This window comes from Caretta caretta, chromosome 18 (genome assembly GCF_965140235.1).
Source record: "Caretta caretta isolate rCarCar2 chromosome 18, rCarCar1.hap1, whole genome shotgun sequence".
Classification (NCBI taxonomy): domain Eukaryota; kingdom Metazoa; phylum Chordata; order Testudines; family Cheloniidae; genus Caretta; species Caretta caretta.
In genome coordinates, this window is record NC_134223.1 from 408,965 (window position 1) to 429,618 (window position 20,654).

The window sequence follows — 20,654 nt, forward strand, 5'->3', positions numbered from 1 at the left end:
ACATCCTCCGCCCCAGGAAATACATTTGCTGACAAGAGAGAGAGGAGCAATTGCTTAGCTTTTCAACAAAACCACGGCAGCTATTTTCATTTGACTTTAGTTGTTGTTTACTTGTAAAACATTAAAACTGGGCTTTCAGAGGTTATGAAATCACAAGAGCTTCAATTTTGTTTTTTATAGCATCAACAGGCTTCAAATAATTATAACTGACATATTCATAATATATTTTAAATAAATTCTTTATAAAGTTGCCAGTCACTTCGAGAACGTAAGTCATGCTCATCAGAGCATATTAATGATACAATAATTACAGGAAATAGCACTAAAGAATACTCTGTATTATATATGTTCATTCACAGTGATATGGAATCAATGCACAAGAGATGTGACTTAACCATGATATAATGTGCATATTACACAGAAAATTTAAATTTAGGATAAAAACCTGCTCTTCCTGATACTGTGTTAGAAGACAAAAATTCTTTTTTCCAAATATCAATTATAGCAAAAGTTGGTACCCAATATAGTAAATTTCAGTATTTGGTAAATGTTTTGCATAAAAAAATTCTCATTCTGGGTTCTCAAAGTAACGACTGTGTAACATTTTAATTAACCCATGAGAGTAAAGACTGTGCAACGTAGTGATTTGTAACATTTTTCAGTTCACATGGGAATAATAATTTAAGTTAGCCCCAAGATTCCTAACATGATGGCACAACATTCTCAGTGTCAGTTTTCAGGTTTAGTGTCAGATTACCTCCATCATCACCCTTTGGCACTGGCATATATAAACCAGAGGTTCTCCAACAGGAGTCCGGGGCCCTCTGGGGGGCCTTTCAGGAGGCCACCAAAATAGAACAGAGAGGGGCCAGTGTTCGACTGGATGGGGCCCAAGGCAGGAAGCTGAAGCCCAGGCCCCACCACCCAGGGCTGAAGCCAAAGCCCAAGCAGCTTAGCTTCACGGGGCCCCCTGTGGCATGGGGCACTAGGCAACTGCCCTGCTGGCTAACCCCTAATGCCAGCCCTGGCTTTTAATCTACTGGATGCGCAGAAAACCAGCGGCACATGTGCCACATGAAAACCAGTGGCACATGTGGGCCATGGAATTTTTATAGCATGTGGGGAGGTGAGGGGGGGAGGCCTCAGAAAGAAAAAGGTTGAGAACCCCTTATATAAACTACACCGGGGACTACCTAGGCATAGAATCAGTCTCAGGATTAGCCTGTCGATACACCAATCCCATTCTTCCCCCTCACACACATACAGAACTGTGTCCAGAGGATACTGGGAACAGGTAAGAATCTAGGTCTTAGTGTGGTTCTAATAAATTCTTGTTTCTGAGAGAGAATTGTGTTTATACAACAACTAAGTCAAGAACCTTAACAACACAGTTAAGATATATATTGGTTTTGTAAGCATACTAAAGCCTTGGACATTCCCAGGTTGAAACCCAGTTATAGGGTCACAGCTGGGTCCAATGGATAAAACCGTTTTAATCATATTGTAATAGGATTCCTAACTCGATTATAATTGTAAAGCAACCAAACACTTTTTACACTGTACTGGTATTATACACCGCTAACTGTTAAAGATCTGCAAATCTCTAGATCCAAATTCTTCATATAGCGGGTACACCTGGTTCTCATTGAGTTTAGGAGAGAATTTTAGCAAGACACACTAAACACAAATTTTGTCTTTTGGTAAATGATCTAGAAAAGAACTCATGAATATTTCTCATCTTTGAACTGTTACTAATTTTCCCATAACTTCTTTTATAACCACAGAACTTCAGAGAAGGTCAAGAAAAGGAAATGGTAGGTCTCCCAGCAAGTTACAAATTCTGTCATGGTGCTTATTAGTACACAGTAAAGGGCAGGTGCAAATACACTCACCTTTAATGGTTCTTCCCTCACCATAAGCCTATCCATACAATCCATAGCAACAAGTGAGCTTAAAACTATGCATAAATAGTAACAAATGATAATTTCTTCCTCACATGTGGTTTCTGTGTGTGAGTGAATGAGCAGATGCATTAAGTGTTATTATTCTTTAAACTCTTGTTTTCTGCCCTGTTCTAGAAAGCATGTGTTCCTCATGTGACTGTATATACTGGGAACAACAAAGGTATGTATAATTGTTTTTTCACTGTACCCACAAACAAATTGGCAACTAATATGACTTGTTAAAAGCCATTAGAATTTAAAGGCCGATATTTTCAAAGGAATCTGTGTGTATTGGATATCCTACTCCCCTTTGAAGCCATTTGAAGTTTCGAGTAAGTTTCAGAAATTCCCCCAAAAGCAAGAAAATCTGAAAGATACCTGGCAATAGTCTTGCTACATTTTTTTTAAGCTAAGCAAATGTTTTTAATGGGATTGTTAATAGTAAGTACAGTGAAATTAATTAGGAGGCAAAGCATCATGGGATATTATGTTTGCTTGTTAGCTGAGGTTATAGCACGTGCTAATGTTTGGAAACGATCTGGCTCACAAAGCAAGCTTGCATTTTTAAAGTTAGTAGGTGGATAAACTCCAACCTCCCCCTTCTCCCAACAGATTAGTTTAGGATGATAACGAAGGGGCAAGGGTACTGTACCTGGTGATGGGCAGGTCGAGGCCCCGCTGCAAACTGAGGAAAGGTGGGAGAAACAAACACAAAAGGAAAGGCACAAAGAGTCAGAAAGACCACAACAAAAAACAAAATGTCATACTACATGCAAAATAAACCCACAAGAAAAACCACAAAAAGTCAAAGCTTTGCTGAAGGACAGTGACAGACAGGTACTACAATATAACAGGTTAACACCACTCCAGTGATAGTGGGCTGCCCAAGAGCTGGAAGAGCAACAACCAAAGCTGATAGTCATCTTAAAGGCATTCTACTATAAGAATAAAGAAATTCTTAATACAGTCCAGAGAAAAAGGTTAAATATTAAGTGTTTAAGACAAGTGGATATCCTTAAAGTGGTTTGACTGACTCAAGTTTTTGGAGAGTGGAGGGTATATCTCTGCTTACAACACTGCAATTAACAGCCAGGTAAGCACTTCTAGTGTCCTGCACACTACAGGGAATGCATGAAAATCTCTGCAAGGCAAACAAGACTAAAACAATAATTTGCACATAGATAGTGCATTTCATCTACAAAGTATTTACAGACATGTGATGGTAAGTATTGTTATCCCAATTTTACAAATGAGGGAACTGAAGCAAATAGGTTAACCCATGGTTTGTCCAGGAAAACAGAGTTTGCAAATGGCAGAGCCTGGACAGAACTTAGGAGTTCTTGTTTCCCAGTTCTGGGCTCATATCATTAAATCACTTCCTACCCCCTCACATTATAATGGGGGAAAGGATTCAGCATTTAACACACGCAATGAACATTTAGAACATTCTCTGGTAATTCGCTAAGTGTTAAAATGGAAATAAAAATGAATGCAAGGCATGGAAAATATAAATAAAAATGAAAGGATATCTCTTAGAAGAAATCAAGTTAAGCATTTAAGCCCTTAATTCTCAGTTTGTTAACTGAACTCCAGTCTTTCCTGGAATGATATCTGGTAATCTATTAATAACAGCTCAAATAATTAAACAGAGTACATTAAATTAGATCCCACATTGAGTTTTTATGCACAGCAGCAAAACACTGTGTGCGCACTCCTCCCTCTTGCTAGCTGTGCCTGCCAGTAATGTAAGACACACAGGGAGGCAAGCAAAGCAGTACAGCTCTGCTAATTCATGGTACTTGTGCAGAGACTGATTTAATACATATTACTTTCTTCTCGTGTGCTACCATATGTTCTAAAATGGGAGTTTAACAAAGAACAATAAGGGCAGAAAAGTACACCTATCAGTGAAGTTTGTACATTTCATATACAAACTACTGGGATAGTTAAACTATTCTAAGTAGGTGACAAAGGCTGGTTTCAAGTTACTGAGTTTTTATTTCACCCAAATAGAAAGTAACAAACAAATAAACAAATAAATAAAAATAAGTAAATGGGGTAAGGCTGGATTACAGCCCCATTTCACTGCTTCTTAATGTTCCTAACACCACCAAACATGACAGAAGCAAAACAAGCATTCACCACTGATAGAATTGATTTTCCTTTCCCCTTTAGAAACATTTTTAAAAATTGCCTATATTTAATACTTCCAAGCAGCAGTCTATAAATACTATAGTTTATTCTACAGTGTTTATATATTCCTCCTACCTTCATCTATTCATTACAGTTGGATGCAGAATAATAAAAATCTTCAGGAAGAAGAAATGCACACAGTCTATTTCTACCATAAGAGTATATAAAGTATAATCTACAGTACCAATTCACAAATCATATACAACTTTATTTCTTTTCCACCCTAAACGGTCCCGTGTGACATTTCCACTAAACCTCAGATTTTAAAACACAAGAAAATGTCAATTTATTACACTAAAAAATTAAAATTTCAGCTTTAATAGTTTTGGCAATTTGTCATGTGATATACTAAAGAGACACTTGGTACACACAGCTTCTAACCCCTCTCCGAAACCTTTAGGTATATTGGAGGGTGGTGGCTTTATTGACCCTTCACTTGCAGTAGTAAGCGGAGACTACGATGATTCTAAGGAGATGATGCACAGATTACAATTCAAATCAGGTTTTTCACAGGAGGAATCCCAAAAGCAGAGTATGGGTTTCGTTTCTTCTGTCTCACAGCTGAGGAAACAGGATAGCACTTCCCCTGACAAGGACAAGGCACCAACATAAATATTTCCTGATGGACTACAGGCTCTATTTTATCCGCCAATGAAAGCAGAAAAAGCAATTTGCTTCAAAAACCCTACAAAGAGAGTTGTGGGGTGCAAAAACCAGTGTTGATTAATCTGAGAGCAGAAGTACCTGTTTTATCACTGTTCCATGGAAAATTCTAACTTTTAATTGGCTCTGAAATAAGAGTTGGAAAGTTACATCTTAAGAATACTTAAGCCAAAATATATTCCATTAATAAAAAGTAATACATGTTATAAGAAAAAAATAAAATAAAACCTCAAAGTTAGTGGAAAAGTACCCTAGTCTATTTTGCACTGGTCACCATTGGCTATTGATTTTCATAATTCTTCTTGACAATATTCTTTACTCCTATTGGTAGCTGTAAGCAACAGAACAAACTGTAGTCACTACTGGCTCAGAGTAAAAATACTTTGTTTTTTATTTAGATGGTGAAGGTAGTAGATACAGAGGAAAACAGCCTTCTGTGAAACCCAGATCCAACATTTCTGCCACTCACGTCCTTATTGGTCTCACTCACAAACCCTTTTGCGCACTGCTGGCAACTTCTACATATGCTGATGTAGATTTTGCACACTGCATAAATATAACCACTTTTTATAGGTTATTACAATAGCCACTACATTCCCTTCTCCCAGATTATGTTTTTCAGCAGTTTCTCTACATTAGACAGATTGCTTTAAAATAAACTAGTGTTTAGGGTTGGGATTGACAACAGGAAATGGAAGTAAAGCAGTAATTATACTTGGGCTGACCAGTATTTAAAACTTTTTCCCCAACTGGAACTGAACTTTGAAATTTTTGGTATCAAATACAAATGACACTAGAAAAACTAAATGGGAAAATATTTGAAGCCACTTGAATTGCAAAGGCAGCTGTCCAGGGAAGAATAAAAAAGCCTAGACTGTGCAATTGCCAATGGCCCTTTAATGCAGAAATAGAATGGAGTAAGCTTTGGCTGCTCTAGAATGCAGTATTAGGGTCACTTCATCAGTGCAACAGCTTACCTATCCTCACCAGCTGGTCAGCTGTGTGATCGATTGGACTACACTAGAGAATCCCAGGATGGCAAAGGAATTATCACGCCATCTTTCTCATCCCCTCTTCGCCCTCCCATCACCACCAGAAAAGAAGATAAAACTAAAATAAATCAAACCCAGAACAAAACGCAAGAGTAGTTCAGGACCAGCTAGTCATGCATTTGTTTTGGGGATAGGGGTTGTAATGGAATGTTATATGTGCGTTTTTTTAGTAATGGAGTGGTAATGATCACTAGCAGAGCAGATGGCAAAAACTGCATACAGGATAGTTTAAAATAAAATAGTTCATGACCACAGAAAAATAGCTGACAACTGCAGACAAACTCTTCTTCATTATTTTCTCTAATTATGTGGCAAAATCCCTACAATTTTGTGAATTTTCAGCCCAATTTTCTGAAAGTGTCACCCCGTTAAGTGTAAGCCCAAATTCTTCCTGTCTAAATCCTGAAAGATCAGACCCTCCCAAACCATTCTTTCACCATTTAACCTGGCAGAAACTGCCATGGTATCTCATGTTTTTCGTAAAGAAGCAATCAGTGCATTTCTGTAGATCAGTCAACAAAATCATGTGGTAAAAAAAACAACAACAAAAAATTAAACAGTGCCATTGGCACAATTGCCTGCAAGAAGGAGTACAGTTTGTTATATTGCTTACAATGCAGTATTTTATCCAGCCTCCTCCAGCCAGGGACCTGTAAACCGGATTCTGTTCCAAAACCTTCCTCCTCTTCCAGTTGTCTGTGCAATGTATTGGCACTGTTCTGCTGGGCTGTCAAAAAAACTGGTTTAGAGATGCAGCTCTTCAGTCAGGTTTTGCTCCAGTTCTAACCATGTAAATTTACTCTTGCTTTTCAACAATTAGAGATAAAGATGATGATCATACTTACAGAGAAAAGATTTACCATCATAGGTATCCCAGATTACTGATTAGAACTGGGTACTAAATGAAATGAGTTGGGGATCTCTTCCCAGTTACAAATGTGCAGCTGTCCATGTCATAAAAACACCATCAAACCTGGAATTAATAGGCTCTCTCAGCACAGAGATCAAGGACTCAATAGGCCACAGAGACTAACCCTTCTCTGAATTCCCTAGAGGTGAAAGTTCCAAAGTGGGTTAAGGCACATTGGTGGGGCTGGGGGTGGTAAGTGGGGGAGCTTGCCCTGTATTATACCTGATAAACAGAAGACTGCTGTCTTGAAGACTTTCAGTTGCCACCCTTCAGCAGCATTCCACTCTAAAAAAAAGAAGAGTGCTGGAGATGGTGCAGCAACTTTAGTGGTAACCGAAAATGTTATGACACAGGAGATGTGGTGCTTGAAGGGACAGAGGTACTGCTGCTCCCTGGGCTAGCTGAGGCTTCAGGTACAGCGGAGGTGATCTACTCTGCCTCCAAAAGTAGGGATAAGCATTGATGCTGCAGGAGGACCTCCTAGCATCAGATGGAATTGCACTACAAGCACAGATTTCCAACATGAGGCTGGTTTCAGGGAGTCAGAGGCCTAAAATAGGAGAACAGTATTAAAATATGCATAAAAGGAGGATGTTAGAGTCCAAAGTTTGATGAAAAGGCCTTACCACAAAAAGATTCTGAGATTCAGAAACTATATAAAGTTGCATGTACACAGTGATATATTGAAGAGTTTAAACTGATCCAGTGGCAATGATTCTGAAGTCATGTTCCCTGAGCCACTGCAGACAGAGTGCTACTTTGGAGATTTAATTTAATTTACTGATCTTTGTTCTAACACTTAATCAAATGTTTCTACAAAGAAAAAAAATGAAGCAAAGAGAAAGACACTGATAATGAATCTAAAGTTCTAAAATGAGGTGAACCTGAGTGATAATACACTAAAAATAAATCATGCCATTGGGAAGTAGATGAGAATCCCTCCATCACTTTTCTTTCACATAAGCTACCTTGAAAAAAGCTTCTCCTAACATGAAAGCGTTTAAAAATGCAATAAAGATTTGCTATTTGGAAATTGCTTTCAGAAGTCAATAAAGCACTTTCCAGAGAAATGCTACCGTACACACAGAAAGACACACAAATGAGAGAGAAAGAACAGAAACTAGAGCAAACAAGTGCTCCCTTACCGGAGAGCGGGTCTGAGGCTGTGTGTTCATTGTTTGAGGAGTTTGGGGGTACACCAATGTGGCTGGAGCTGCATTCTGCCCTGAGGGGTAAGGGGCCTGGCAGAGAACAGAGAAAAAATGTTAATAAACCAAATAATTTATTCAGAGAGAAGTAAATTAAAGGCACCAAAACACACCGTCAGATGAACTGGTGATTACTGTTGAGATAAGGTACTTCAAATAGACAGATTTCTCTTCTGTTGAGATGAAATGTCTACCAATTTATTTATATGGTGCACACAACACTACATTCGTTTTCTTTAAAAACCTCAGCAGAGGAGATCATGATTAGGGATAAGATTGTGTCATGGATATTTTTAGTAAAAGTCAGAGATAGCTCATAGGTTTCAGTGAATTTTTCTTTATTGCCCATGACCTGTCCATGATTTTTACTAAAAATATCCATGATAAAATGCGAAGGGGCTGGGCAGCTGAGGGGTGGTTGGGAGCTCCAGGGCCCCCACCACCTGTGGGGGCTCAGAGCTCCAGGGTCTCTCTGCCCCCCATGGTGGTGGGAAGCTGCAGAGTCCCCCAGCTCCCTCCCCACGGCAGGGAGCTCCAGGGATCCCCTCTGCCACCGCTGCAGTGGAGAACTGCGGGGGTCCCCCTGCCCTCCCCCCCACACTCCCCGTGGCGGCTGGGGCTGTGGGGATCCCTCTGCCTCACCTCAGCGGGCAGAAAGCTGTGGGGATCCCCCTGCCACAGCTGGGGAGCTGCAGGGATCTCCCTGCCACTGCCGCGGCTGGGGAGCTGCGGAGGTCTCCCTACCCAGCCGTTGCAGCCGGGGAGCTGAAGTCACAGAGGTCTTTGGAAGTCACGGATTCTGTGACTTTCACAATCTCCGTAACAAAACTGTAGCCTTAATCATGATGAATAGTGCTTATCAATTAAAAAGCTCTGCATTGTTTGAATCCTCTGGTCCACGTGCTGATTTTAATAGCATTCTCTATAAATTTCTGAGAAAACTTAGAATAACGAGGTGCTGCTGACAAATGCTCCAAAATGAGACAGATGACAAAAAAGTAAGTAGCATGCAACTGGTATAAGTTGCTGTCCTTATAAAGTGTTCAGAGCAAAATGGCCTAAAACTGTCATAGGCATATAGGGGCAGATCCTCTGCTGATATAAAGTTACACTAGCAGAGAATCTGCCCAATGGTACTTATTCCAAAAGTAACAGTAACTTGGAGTAGTACAGTTTTGACAATTGTAGGTTTTTTACACTAGAAATTTCAGAACATTCTATTTAAAAACCTTAACTAAAAACTTTACATTATTTTATAATGTAATTTACTCTCCATGCCTCATTCCTTAATAGATGTATTTGCCTAAATAATTTTAAGCCATTTAATGATGACACTGCCCAACTGCAGCACTGCCTTTCTATTATCAAAGCAGTTTTTCTTTTTTCTCAGTTTTAAATTCCTTAAACTGTGGTGCAAATCTGTTAATTAAAAAACAAAAACCTGTGTTCATTATAATGCTGATGAAATCACTGAATTAACAGCACATATGACCTAAGTCCTCTTGAATCACAGAAACTCTTAGAGAAGTTTCAGAGTAGCAGCCGTGTTAGTCTGTATTCGCAAAAAGAAAAGGAGTACTTGTGGCACCTTAGAGACTAACCAATTTATTTGAGCATAAGCTTTCATGAGCTACAGATCACTTCATCGGATGTGTCAATGGAATGCATACTTCTTTCTTAAGAACTACTTGTCTTCCTTCCTGACTATTCTTGAATTCTCATGTTTGAGCAAAAAATATAGTTGTTAGTCTATGGTGCTATCATTTTAGATGCAGTTGTGATAAAAAAAAAAACACAGCTGAAATAGGCAGATCTTCCTTTTTCAAATTCACCTTTAAAGTAGTACTGACTGTCAGTGAATAGAATGAGTAATACTAAATGAACAGTACGGTAATAATAATTAAATAACTGCATTGACTTATTTTGTTTAGGAGAATTCATCCTCAACATACAGGATTCTGAAGACTATATACCTTCAAGAGCATCATCATTTTCTATAGTTTCAGAGTTATCTGTCAATGATAGTGTTTTAGTCACATCATGTATTTACAGAGCCACAGCATATCACCTGTAGCAGAAAGAAAAAAAAACTCCACCATCCAGAAACAACCATAGATAAGTTTGTGATAAGAACCAGAAGATTACAAAAAGAGGTAACTGATGAAAAAATTGCCCCATTTGTTTATGCAACAAACTCTCCTTTCCGTATGACTGAGAACCCACACTTCATTAACATGGTTCAGTCATTAAGACCAGGATACAGTCAACCCAACAGAGCAGATGTTGCAGGCAAATTGCTGGATAAAGTGTATGAAAGAGAAATTGAGCCGTATGAAAAAAAGTCTAGAGGGCAAAACTGTTAACCTGAGTCTTGATGGGTGGAGCAATGTCCACAATGATCCTGCTGCATGTGCTTCTGTGACAATAGAAGAAGGGAATGTCTTCCTTACAGAAACAATTTATAGATCAGGAAATGCACACACAGCAGAATACTTACAAGAAGCAGCAGTAAAAGCTATAACAAACTGTGAAAAAAAATTTGAATGTCTAGTACGCAGCTTGGTCACAGACAATTCTGCAAATGTATCCAAGATGAGAAGAAATTATTTAGAAGAGAGTGAAGAGAGTCCCAAGCTAACAACATACGGTTGCAGTGTTTATTTGATGCACCTCTCAGCCGAAGACTTCAGTGTTCCAGAAATAAAGGCTAATGTTGAAACTGCAAAATACTTCCGTATCAACCACTTTGCAGCAAAAAAAAGTGGGATGAACCAAGCTAACTCTCCCACAAGATGTGTGATAGAACTCAGTAGTGGACTGTTTTGAGCACAATATGAAGAACTGGCCTAATCTGATGACAGTTTGTGAACAAAATAGTAAAAAAATAGAATGGCACTGTCACAGCCAAAGTTCTCAACATTGGGCTTAAGAGAAATGTTGAACACATGCTGAGTATCCTGAAGCTGGTTTCTGTAGCCTTGAACAAAATGCAGGGAAATAGCTGTTTTATTGCTGATGCTGTTGAAATTTGGAAAGAACTGAGCGAGATCTTAAAAAGATAAATATGCAATGACAGTTAAATTACCAGCATTAGAAAAATGAATGGGACAAGCACTATCTCCAGTTCATTTTCTTGCAAATATTCTCAATACTCGGTGCCAGGGTCAAACCTTAACTGCTGCAGAAGAGGAGTTGGCTATGACATGGACATCCAGCAACCATCCCTCCATAATGCCAACTATAAGAAACTTCAGAGCTAAGGGTGAACCATTCAAGAAATAGATGTTTGCTGATGATGTTTTAAAGAAAGTCACACCAGTGAACTGGTGGAAGTCACTTAAGCACTTGGATTCAGAGACTGTTGAAGTGATAATCTCACTTTTAACAGCAGTAGCTTCTTCTGCCAGTACAGAAAGAATATTTTCTTCCTTTGGACTAATTCATTCCAAATTGAGAAATCATTTGGGACATGAAAAAGCAGGAAAGCTTGTTTTTCTTTTCCAGATTATTAACAAATTGGAAAATGAAGGTGAAGATGACTGAGTTAGCTGCAGAAGCCAATAGTTTAAGTTTCTCATGTTGACCTGGCGGACATAGTCAATTTAATTTTTTTTTTAATATTTCATTTAAAAACAAAAGGATTACTTGTGGCACCTTAGAGACTAACAAATTTATTTGAGCATAAGCTTTCATGAGCTACAGCTCACTTCACCAGATGCATTCAGTGGAAAATACAGTGGGGAGATTTATATACACAGAGAACATGAAACAATGGGTGTTACCATACACACTGTTAGGAGAATGATCACTTAAGATGAGCTCACACCAGCAGGAAGGCCGGGGAGGGTGGGGGGGACCTTTTTGCAGTGATAATCAAGGTGGGCCATTTCCAGCAGTTGACAAGAACGTCTGAGGAACAGTGGGGGGGGGGTGAATAAATATGGGGAAATAGTTTTACTCTGTGTAATGACCCCTCCACTCCCAGTCTCTATTCAAGCCTAAGTTAATTGTATCCAGTTTGCAAATTAATTCCAATTCAGCAGTCTCTCATTGGAGTCTGTTTTTGAAGTTTTTTTTGCTGAAGAATTGTCACTTATTTGCTTCAGGTTGGGGGGCTGTCTGTAAGCAAGGACTGGCCTGTCTCCCAAGATCTGTGAGAGTGATGGGTCATCCTTCAGGATAGGTTTTAATCCATGATTAAATCGAGTCTTCCTGACTAGTGATTTAAATCAATTTAAATCAAATCCACCCTGATTGATCACAATTAATTTTTTTAATCACGATTAACTTTTTTGAGTTAATCGCGTGAGTTAACTGTGATTAAATCGACAGCCCTATTGGAAAGCCTTCCCCCAACATGCCACTGTTCTCATCTCATCCAAATCCCTCCGCAGAAACAACTTCTGTTTTCTCACATATGAGACATGAAGCAATGGAAAGTTAGTATAAACAAAACAAAACCACGCAGGTGTGTCTGTGCCTTTCTGCATAATCATAGGATCTTACTGTCACCCTTGTCTTTATTCTCCCCTACCTCACTTGTGTCACTCAAATTTAGACTCTATGCTCTCTGAGGCAAGGAACACGTCTTACTTTGACACAGTGCCTAATACATCTCTGCGTACCAAGAAATCCATAACAATAATACGACTACAGAATCATTACCTTTCTGTAGCGTCTTTCAGGAGAAGAAGCTGGGACTATGACAGAGAAAGGCCTAACTAGAGGGGACACTGCAAGTTAAACATGAAACTTTATGTTTCTCAGTTGCTCCTTTCCTATGCTGAATGTAGGAAACATGCCGGGTATAATTTTATGCTAACTTTACACCTCCCAAATTCTGGCCTGACCTAGGGCGTCACCATTTCTTTTTTCACCCCAGTGTAAAATTCCTCCTTAATGTTCCTGCTGGTAAAAAATTAACTAAAAATATGCAAAAATATTTTACATAAAGATTCTGACTCATAAGGCAATGGGGGTGTCTTGAGAGTAAATGAAAGTATTCCTAACTCAAACATAGCTAGAGATACCTGCCTCTACAACACTTCCAGATTGTGCTGTCCCAGGGATCAAGCTTCAGACATGAACTCTGATCTCCCAGTGGGTGGCAGCCTGAGTGACATTCTAAGACAAATAACTTGTAAATGCAATGCTCCTATTACACAATTAAACAAACAGGATCATCTATCATCAACAACTGGTTTTCATGTTACTCTAGAGTCACCAAGATACGTTAAAATTTCACCTTTCGGAAAACAGCTGATGATTCAGAAGGGAATGCATCTGAGTTTATCATTGGGTCTTCCCAGCAATTTAGAAACTCAAGAGCTGCATTCAGCAGTACTAGGATGCTGACAGGGCCCCAAAAGCAAATAAGACCTACAGCAGACCCTCACTAGAGCGCGCATCGCTATAGCGTGGATTCGCATATAGCGCGGTCGCAGTAATGGATCCCAAATTTAAATATTTAAATTGGGATCCATGGTAACATGGTCCCCGCATTAATGTGGTACCGCACATGTATCCCGAACCCCGTATGGATCCCGAACCCCTCGTACTAGCAAGGGTCTGGTGTATTTCCATATTCAGGGTACAGGAAGTCTTATAAGCCTGTGTGCAGAGTAAGGAACATTTAACACTGTATATTGGCTTTGATAAAAGTTGTATTCTAATTAGATAAAGAGACTTCTAAACCCAAATTATCTTCCTAAATTCCCACATTGGGACTACGATGCCTCTCCGCAACTGATCATCATGACAGCCCACAAAATATACACTTTAAACATTTTTATAAAATAATAATTGTATGATCATTTTGAAATGTATATCACCTTTCTGATACATACACCTCCTTTTCCTTGGGACCACAGCTACTTATGCTGATTGTGATGGGTTCCCCCCAGGGTGCCACCGGGAACTGGAGTACCACTGAGCCTGCCTGACTCACCAGCCTGGGCTCCCTTTACACTGCACTGCTGTGACAGGGCTCAAGCCACATCCAGCACACATACAGGTATGGACACACCCAGCTGCAGCTACACACAGATGCTGAGATCAGCTCTACATGGGAAGGCTCAGCTAAGGCACCTCCCAGTTCCTAAAGCGTGCAACCCCTCTCTGGAGAGTAAACTCAAAATTATACTGTCTTGCACTGCACAGAGAATCGTACAGTGTAAGCTCATGGAATTCATGCCCCCCACCACACACACACAATGCGGAGAGGAATATACACAGCTTTCTGCCCTAAGTTATGCTTTCCACACACTGGTTTTAGACAAAACAAAACAGGTTGATTAACTACAAAAGATAGATTTTAAGTGATTATAAGGGATAGCAAACAGATCAAAGCAGATTACCTAGCAAACAAACAAAAACACGATCTACGCTTAATATACTAAAGAGATGGGATATGAGTAGGAAATTCTCACCCTCATTGTTGATTTAGGAAGTTTGCAGAGATTCTTGAGGGCAAGCTGCACTTGCCTGCTGCTTAAAAGCCCAGGCATTCCTTTGACAGGCTAGCCTGCATTTCAGCCCTTCTCCCCCGGTTCAGTCCTTGTTCCTCAGGTCTTTCCAGCAATCTTCTTGGGCGGGGAGTCAATGAAGAACCATGATGATGTCGCTCCCCTGCCTTAAATAGCTTTTCCATATGGCGGGAACCCTTTGTCTCCCCTCTTGGTTCCCATGCCCAGTCAGTGGAAAAACACTGGTATTCCAAGATGGAGTCCAGTACCAGGTGACTTGGTCACATGCCCCTGTAGGGACACAGCAGCCATGACTCAGAGGTTGTTTGTAGCATCCTCAGGAAGGCTCCCCAGTGGAAGATTAGCATCTTCAGACCTATTGTTCTCCCTAATGGCCCTTCCCATCCAACCATCTGGACTGATTGCATTCTGCCTAGGGGCGTTGCCCAGGTGTAAACACATTGCTAACAGATGCATAGACAATATTCCTAACTTCAGATACCAATACGATACATGCATACAAATAGGATAATCATATTCAGTGAATCATAACCTTTTCAATGATATCGTACATGACCTATCTTGCATAAAATACATCATTGTTATGCCATTATCATAATAATATTGCTATGAAGAACTTGAGGTGTAATGCCACACTGATATCCCATATAAAAGTGGGGAATGTCTTTGGCAGATCTTGTAGGCTACTCTTCCCCTTTTCTCACGCCCCCCCCTCCCCTCAATCCACTATTTTCCTCTTTGGCATCCTTGATAACGTCTCTCCTTACCTCACGTACCTTTTGGAGAAACACCCTAATTCCCAAAGCATTGGCTGCATCCTGGCTTGTGACAGCAACACTAATAACTTTCTGCTGCTGCCAAGGTCCCACACTGCTGCAAGGTCCCACACTGCAATTGATTCATCTCTGCAAAGGCAGCAATGGAGATAATAGACTTGGCTTGTTTAAAATCTCGTTGGGTTATTTGCAGCAGAGCAGCACCATTATGTAATTTTAAAAAGTGGCAGTTTAACTTCACAGAGACAACTGAAGAGCTACTTCAATATCAAAGGCCAGTAGAAACATCATATAATGGAGTTTCAGTCCCTGACTGAGGTACCAATTTCAGATTCTCTGCTATTTTTCTAAAAGAGACGGGTGGGGAAAAGACTAGGACCTGGCAGTTGATCAGCAGGGGCAAGGAGAGGGAGATCCAGGCTGCAAGCCGAACACATATTTTATAAATCACATATCCACTGATCCCCACAACATCAGCAGCATAGAGGCTCAGGTACCTAGAAAAACAAAGATTGTAAGTGGAAACTAAGATAGGCCAAAACAAGAGCCATTTGTTCAAGCCCCCTCAAGCTTTGAGGAGTCGCATGCAATCAAACCACTCCTGCTTTTGCAAAACAAAGAACAAAACAGAAAGGACAAAATTATACCAATTTCCCCATCTCCTCCAAATAGCCCCAATTTTGCCAAACTCTACCAGGTGTATTTAATTGTTTTTAATTTAAAAGGCTAGATTTCTATTGTGATACAGCATGGCCAGAGTGCAGCAGGAGGGTGACAGAGGGGAGATATGTAAGCCCCAGGATGATGAGAGCCTTAGTCCCGGTAGAGGGCAGAGAGGTTGCTATAGATTAATTAGAGCACCTGAAGCCAATTAGAGCACCTGAAGCCAGTCACCTGATAAAAAACCCCTGCTTTAATCAGACAGTTGGAGGAGTTGAAGCAGAGTGGTCTGGTGTTGGAGCAGAGAGCAGTTTAGAGGAGTTGAAGCAGAGTGGTTTGGTGTTGGAGCAGAGAGCAGTTTGAAGGAGAGCAGTTTGGAGGGAAGCAGAGGAGAGTTTGGACAAGTGCTGTGGCAGGCCAGAAGACCAAGACCTTAGGTAAAGGGAAAGCCGGCTTGTGCAGAGCAGAGGGACTTCACAGACACAAGGGGTTGGGAGAAACCCAAGCAGAGAGGGGGCAGGAAGCCCCACAGGCTGAAGAGCCAGAGAGGGAAGTAGTCCAGGGGAAGGAATCGCTAGTTCAAGCAGTTTGCTGCTATCCCTAGGGCCCCTGGGCTGGGACCCGGAGTAGAAGGCGGGCCCGGGTCCCTCCCTCTCCACTCCCCTTCTCTAGGATACTAGTGGGACAGTTAATACCCCAGATCAGGGGTGAGAAACGGCACCCTGAACCCACCCACAAGAAGAGAAAGCGTTGGACCCATCATAGTAGTGCCGGCAATTTTCCAAACTATCTATTCTACCTGATTAAGAATTTCTAATATGCCCCATCAACGTGGTACCCAGGTAACAATATTCAATGGAAACACAGAGTACCAGTATAATAATTAATGAGAATACACTGGCCCTCTACAACCAAGGGGAAATAAAGCAATAACAATAGACCTTGCAGGCCCTTCTATTCCACCATTAGGAAGGTGGAGTTCCTTTCTGATGCTCTAGAGTGCCCCAAAATTGTGCAGCATTCATCTTATTTCTTTCATCTGCCCTTGAAGTTGCCGTTCTAGAAAACTAGATGGCCAACGTCCTCTAAGCAATGCATCTGCTGGCCAGTCTTTGGGCACCTTCTTTCAGAAACAGCTGATTTAATGTTGTCTCATGCCTTGCTGTGTGCATCATTTGGACAGTCAATCCTTTGTTCTATTTAAAAAGGCTTTCCTTGTGTCATCACCCTGACAGCAGGAAGTTTAGGTTGAATGCCAATGACTCCTACATCTTTTCATACCGAAAGCAGAATCACTTTAATCCATACTGATGACTGGGAGACCTAATGTGAATTAATAAATTTTGTTATTTAGGTTAGGACAGGGTGTCATAAAATGTTCTTTTTCTTCTATGTGGCACCTATGATTTAGTTTGAAATAGTTATGATAATACTTCACAGTAAACCAGTAAATGTACTACATACATCTTGTAGAAATAAGTCTTAGTAATGCGAGACCTCAGTGTGGTGGAAGCCTGATGTTTTCTGTCCATGTATCAATGAGTTTCTACTATATACTTAATAGCTGGTTCCAAAATTCCTGAATCTGAAGGTACTCCCACCTACCATGCAGGTGGGTTTGCTGATTCCCCCACAGCATTTCCAACCCTTTAGCAGGGTTTCTTCTGTAGAATCAGATAGCTGAACATACATACATTAGTAGCCACATAAGTAACTTCTCTGGGACACAACCTCACACATACACACACTTGGGAAAAAATCCATAGGAAGGTAAAGACTTCTTTGAAAATATTACAACTGTCTCCTTGTTTCTCCCCAAAGAGGGAAGTGATCTGATGATCTAAAGAGAAGGTGATAGGGATGGCCTTCAAATGCAACATATCCTAAGGAGAATAAGCAATAGAAAATCCAGCAGACATAAGGCTGTTCCTCTGTGAAGGGCCTGCCTCCATTATACTACCATGGCTTCCAAGGGACCCATTGCTACCCTTCGCGACTCACCAGAGGGTAGTAGGCACAAAAAAGTTACTTTGGCAGTTAACTACTGCAAACTCTCACTCAGAAATCAGCTGGTTAACTACCTGCCCCTCCTATCTCTTGTCCTATACCACACAGCTCCCAAAGCAGAGGAGGTCTGACCCTAGGAAATTAGAGAGTTTGGGTCTCCCAAGAGTCTGAAGACTGAGGGAAGCATACAACAGAGCTATTATTCTTCCCCTTTTGCTTGTCTGAGGGCTATTCTGTCATATTTTGCTCCCCCTCCATAGAGCTTTAGTGGTAGTCAGTCTACATCCAGATACTGGACGAACATTTCACCCTTAATTCTCTGTGTAACTTCTAGTTTCATATTTCAAAGAATCTTTGAGAGTGATCCTCACCTGTTCTCTCCATGACTAGATCCCAATGTATTTTAGACATTAGTTTGTCAGGGACTGATTGCTATATGAATGTATGTTCTGTTGAAAATAAAGCCCTGGGAATTAATCCCTGGAGTCCAGCCTGGAATAAAATGAAAAGAGGAGGCAACTTACCTGTAACTGGAGGATCTTCAAGATGTGTGATCCCTATCTGTATTCCATTGAGGAGTTTATGCATGCGCACCATGCGGCTGGAGCCAGAGAATTTGAAAGTAGTGTCTGTTGGTCTGTGCATGCGCCCTGGATTGCTTAATGGTTTTGTCTGATACGATAAAGTGCAGGATGGACTGACTGCATCTCCAGTTCCTTCTCCACCGCAAATCGAATAGATCGCAGAAGAGGGGAAGGAAGGTGGGAAGTGGAATACAGACAGGAACCTCACATCTAGAAGAACCTCCAGTTAAAGGTAAGTAACCTCTTCTTTGAGTGATGGTCCCTACTGTATTCCACGGAGGGTGACTAACAAGCGGTACTTAAGTTAGAGAAGGGTGCGAGGATGAAGATGGAAGGTTGAGAGGAGAACAGCCACACCGAAGGAGGCATCTGCTGCCGAATCCTGCACCAAGGCATAATGCGTAGCAAAGTGTGCACCAAACTCCACGTGCCCACTCTACATATATCCCAGAACAGCACATTGTGGAAGGAGGCCATGTTAGAAGTCTGGGCTCTCATGGAATGAGTCCACACCCCAGCGGGTGGCAGCGGTCCAGATAATTGGTGGCAGAGTATAATGCACCCCAAAATGCACTTGGAGATTCTCTGTGTGGAGACTGCTTGACTTTTAACTCTTTCAGTTACTGCAACAAGCAGTCTGGGGCATTTCCTGATTGGTCTTTTCCTCTGCAGGTAGAAGGCCAAGACCTGACGTGTCTTAAAGGAGTAGAGTTGTTGTTCCTCTTCCGAGGCGTATGGGTTTGGGAAGAAAAGAGGTAAGTGAATGGATTAATTAATGTGAAACTGGGAGATGACCTTTGACAGAAATTTGGGATGCAGGAGCAGAGAAACTTTATCTCTATGGAAAGTTGTGAAAGGAGGGTCCGCCATCATGACCCCAAGTTCACCTACCCTTTTTGCCGAAGTGATAGCAACAAGGAAGGTGACTTTCATGGAAAGGAGGGACATAGAGCACAATGCCAGCAGTTGGAAGGGCAGTTTCACAAATATGGATAGAACTAGGCTGAGGTCCCACTGGGGAGCAACGCGTTGTACAGGTGGGAAGGGTCTAGAGGCCTTTCCAAAACCTAGACGTCGACAGGTGTGTAAAGACAGAGTGCCCTTCCACGGAGGGAAGGAAGGTGCTAATTGCTGCTAGGTGGACCTTAAGAGAGTTGAAGGCAAGACCCAATGCCTTCAAAGACAGGAGATAAGAGCCATTGGCCATTATCTTTGAAAACTCATGGCGATCGGGGGAAGTCCCGGACGACTGGAAAAAGGCTAATGTAGTGCCCATCTTTAAAAAAGGGAAGGAGGAGGATCCTGGGAACTACAGGCCAGTCAGCCTCACCTCAGTCCCTGGAAAAATCATGGAGCAGGTCCTCAAGGAATCAATCCTGAAGCACTTAGAGGAGAGGAAAGTGATCAGGAACAGTCAGCATGGATTCACCAAAGGCAAGTCATGCCTGACTAATCTAATTGCCTTCTATGATGAGATAACTGGCTCTGTGGATAAGGGGAAAGCAGTGGATGTGTTGTTCCTTGACTTTAGCAAAGCTTTTGACACAGTCTCCCACAGTATTCTTGTCAGCAAGTTAAAGAAGTATGGGCTGGATGAATTGACTAGAAGGTGGATAGAAAGTTGGCTAGATTGACAGGCTCAACGGGTAGTGATCAATGGCTCCATGTCTAGTCAGCAGCCAGTATCAATTAGAGTGCCCCAAGGGTCGGTCCTGGGGCTGGTTTTGTTCAATATCTTCATAAATGATCTGGAGGATGGTGTGGATTGCACCCTCAGCAAGTTTGCAGATGACGCTAAACTGGGAGGAGAGGTAGATACGCTAGAGGGTAGAGACAGGATACAGAGGGCCCTAGACAAATTAGAGGATTGGGCCAAAAGAAATCTGATGAGGTTCAGTAAGGACAAGTGCAGAGTCCTGCACTTAGGATGGAAGAATCCCATGCACCGCTACAGACTAGGGACCGAATGGCTAGGCAGCAGTTTTGCAGAAAATGGCCTAGGGGTGACAGTGGACGAGAAGCTGGATATGAGTCAGCAGTGTGCCCTTGTTGCCAAGAAGGCCAATGGCATTTTGGGATGTATAAGTAGGGGCATAGCGAGCAGATCGAGGGACGTGATCGTTCCCCTCTATTCGACATTGGTGAGGCCTCATCTGCAGTACTGTGTCCAGTT

At 41.4% G+C, this 20,654-nt stretch overlaps 1 protein-coding gene across 45 annotated transcripts in view; it reads right to left on the reverse strand.

The window, feature by feature from the left end:
• Positions 1-20,654, reverse strand: part of EIF4G3 (eukaryotic translation initiation factor 4 gamma 3) — a 457,314-nt gene that overhangs the window by 233,889 nt on the left and 202,771 nt on the right. For 22 of the 45 annotated variants that reach the window (XM_048825364.2, XM_048825383.2, XM_048825377.2 and 19 more), the window contains 3 exons: positions 7,907-8,002; positions 6,465-6,578; positions 2,596-2,628 (listed from right to left, as the gene is read on the reverse strand). The exons of 1 other annotated variant lie outside the window; for it this stretch is intronic. In XM_048825364.2, coding sequence (XP_048681321.2) covers positions 2,596-2,628; positions 6,465-6,578; positions 7,907-8,002 — 243 coding nt within the window. The remainder of the gene's footprint in view (positions 1-2,595; positions 2,629-6,464; positions 6,579-7,906; positions 8,003-20,654) is intronic. 22 more of the 45 variants (XM_048825402.2, XM_048825407.2, XM_048825393.2 and 19 more) reach the window with 3 other exon arrangements.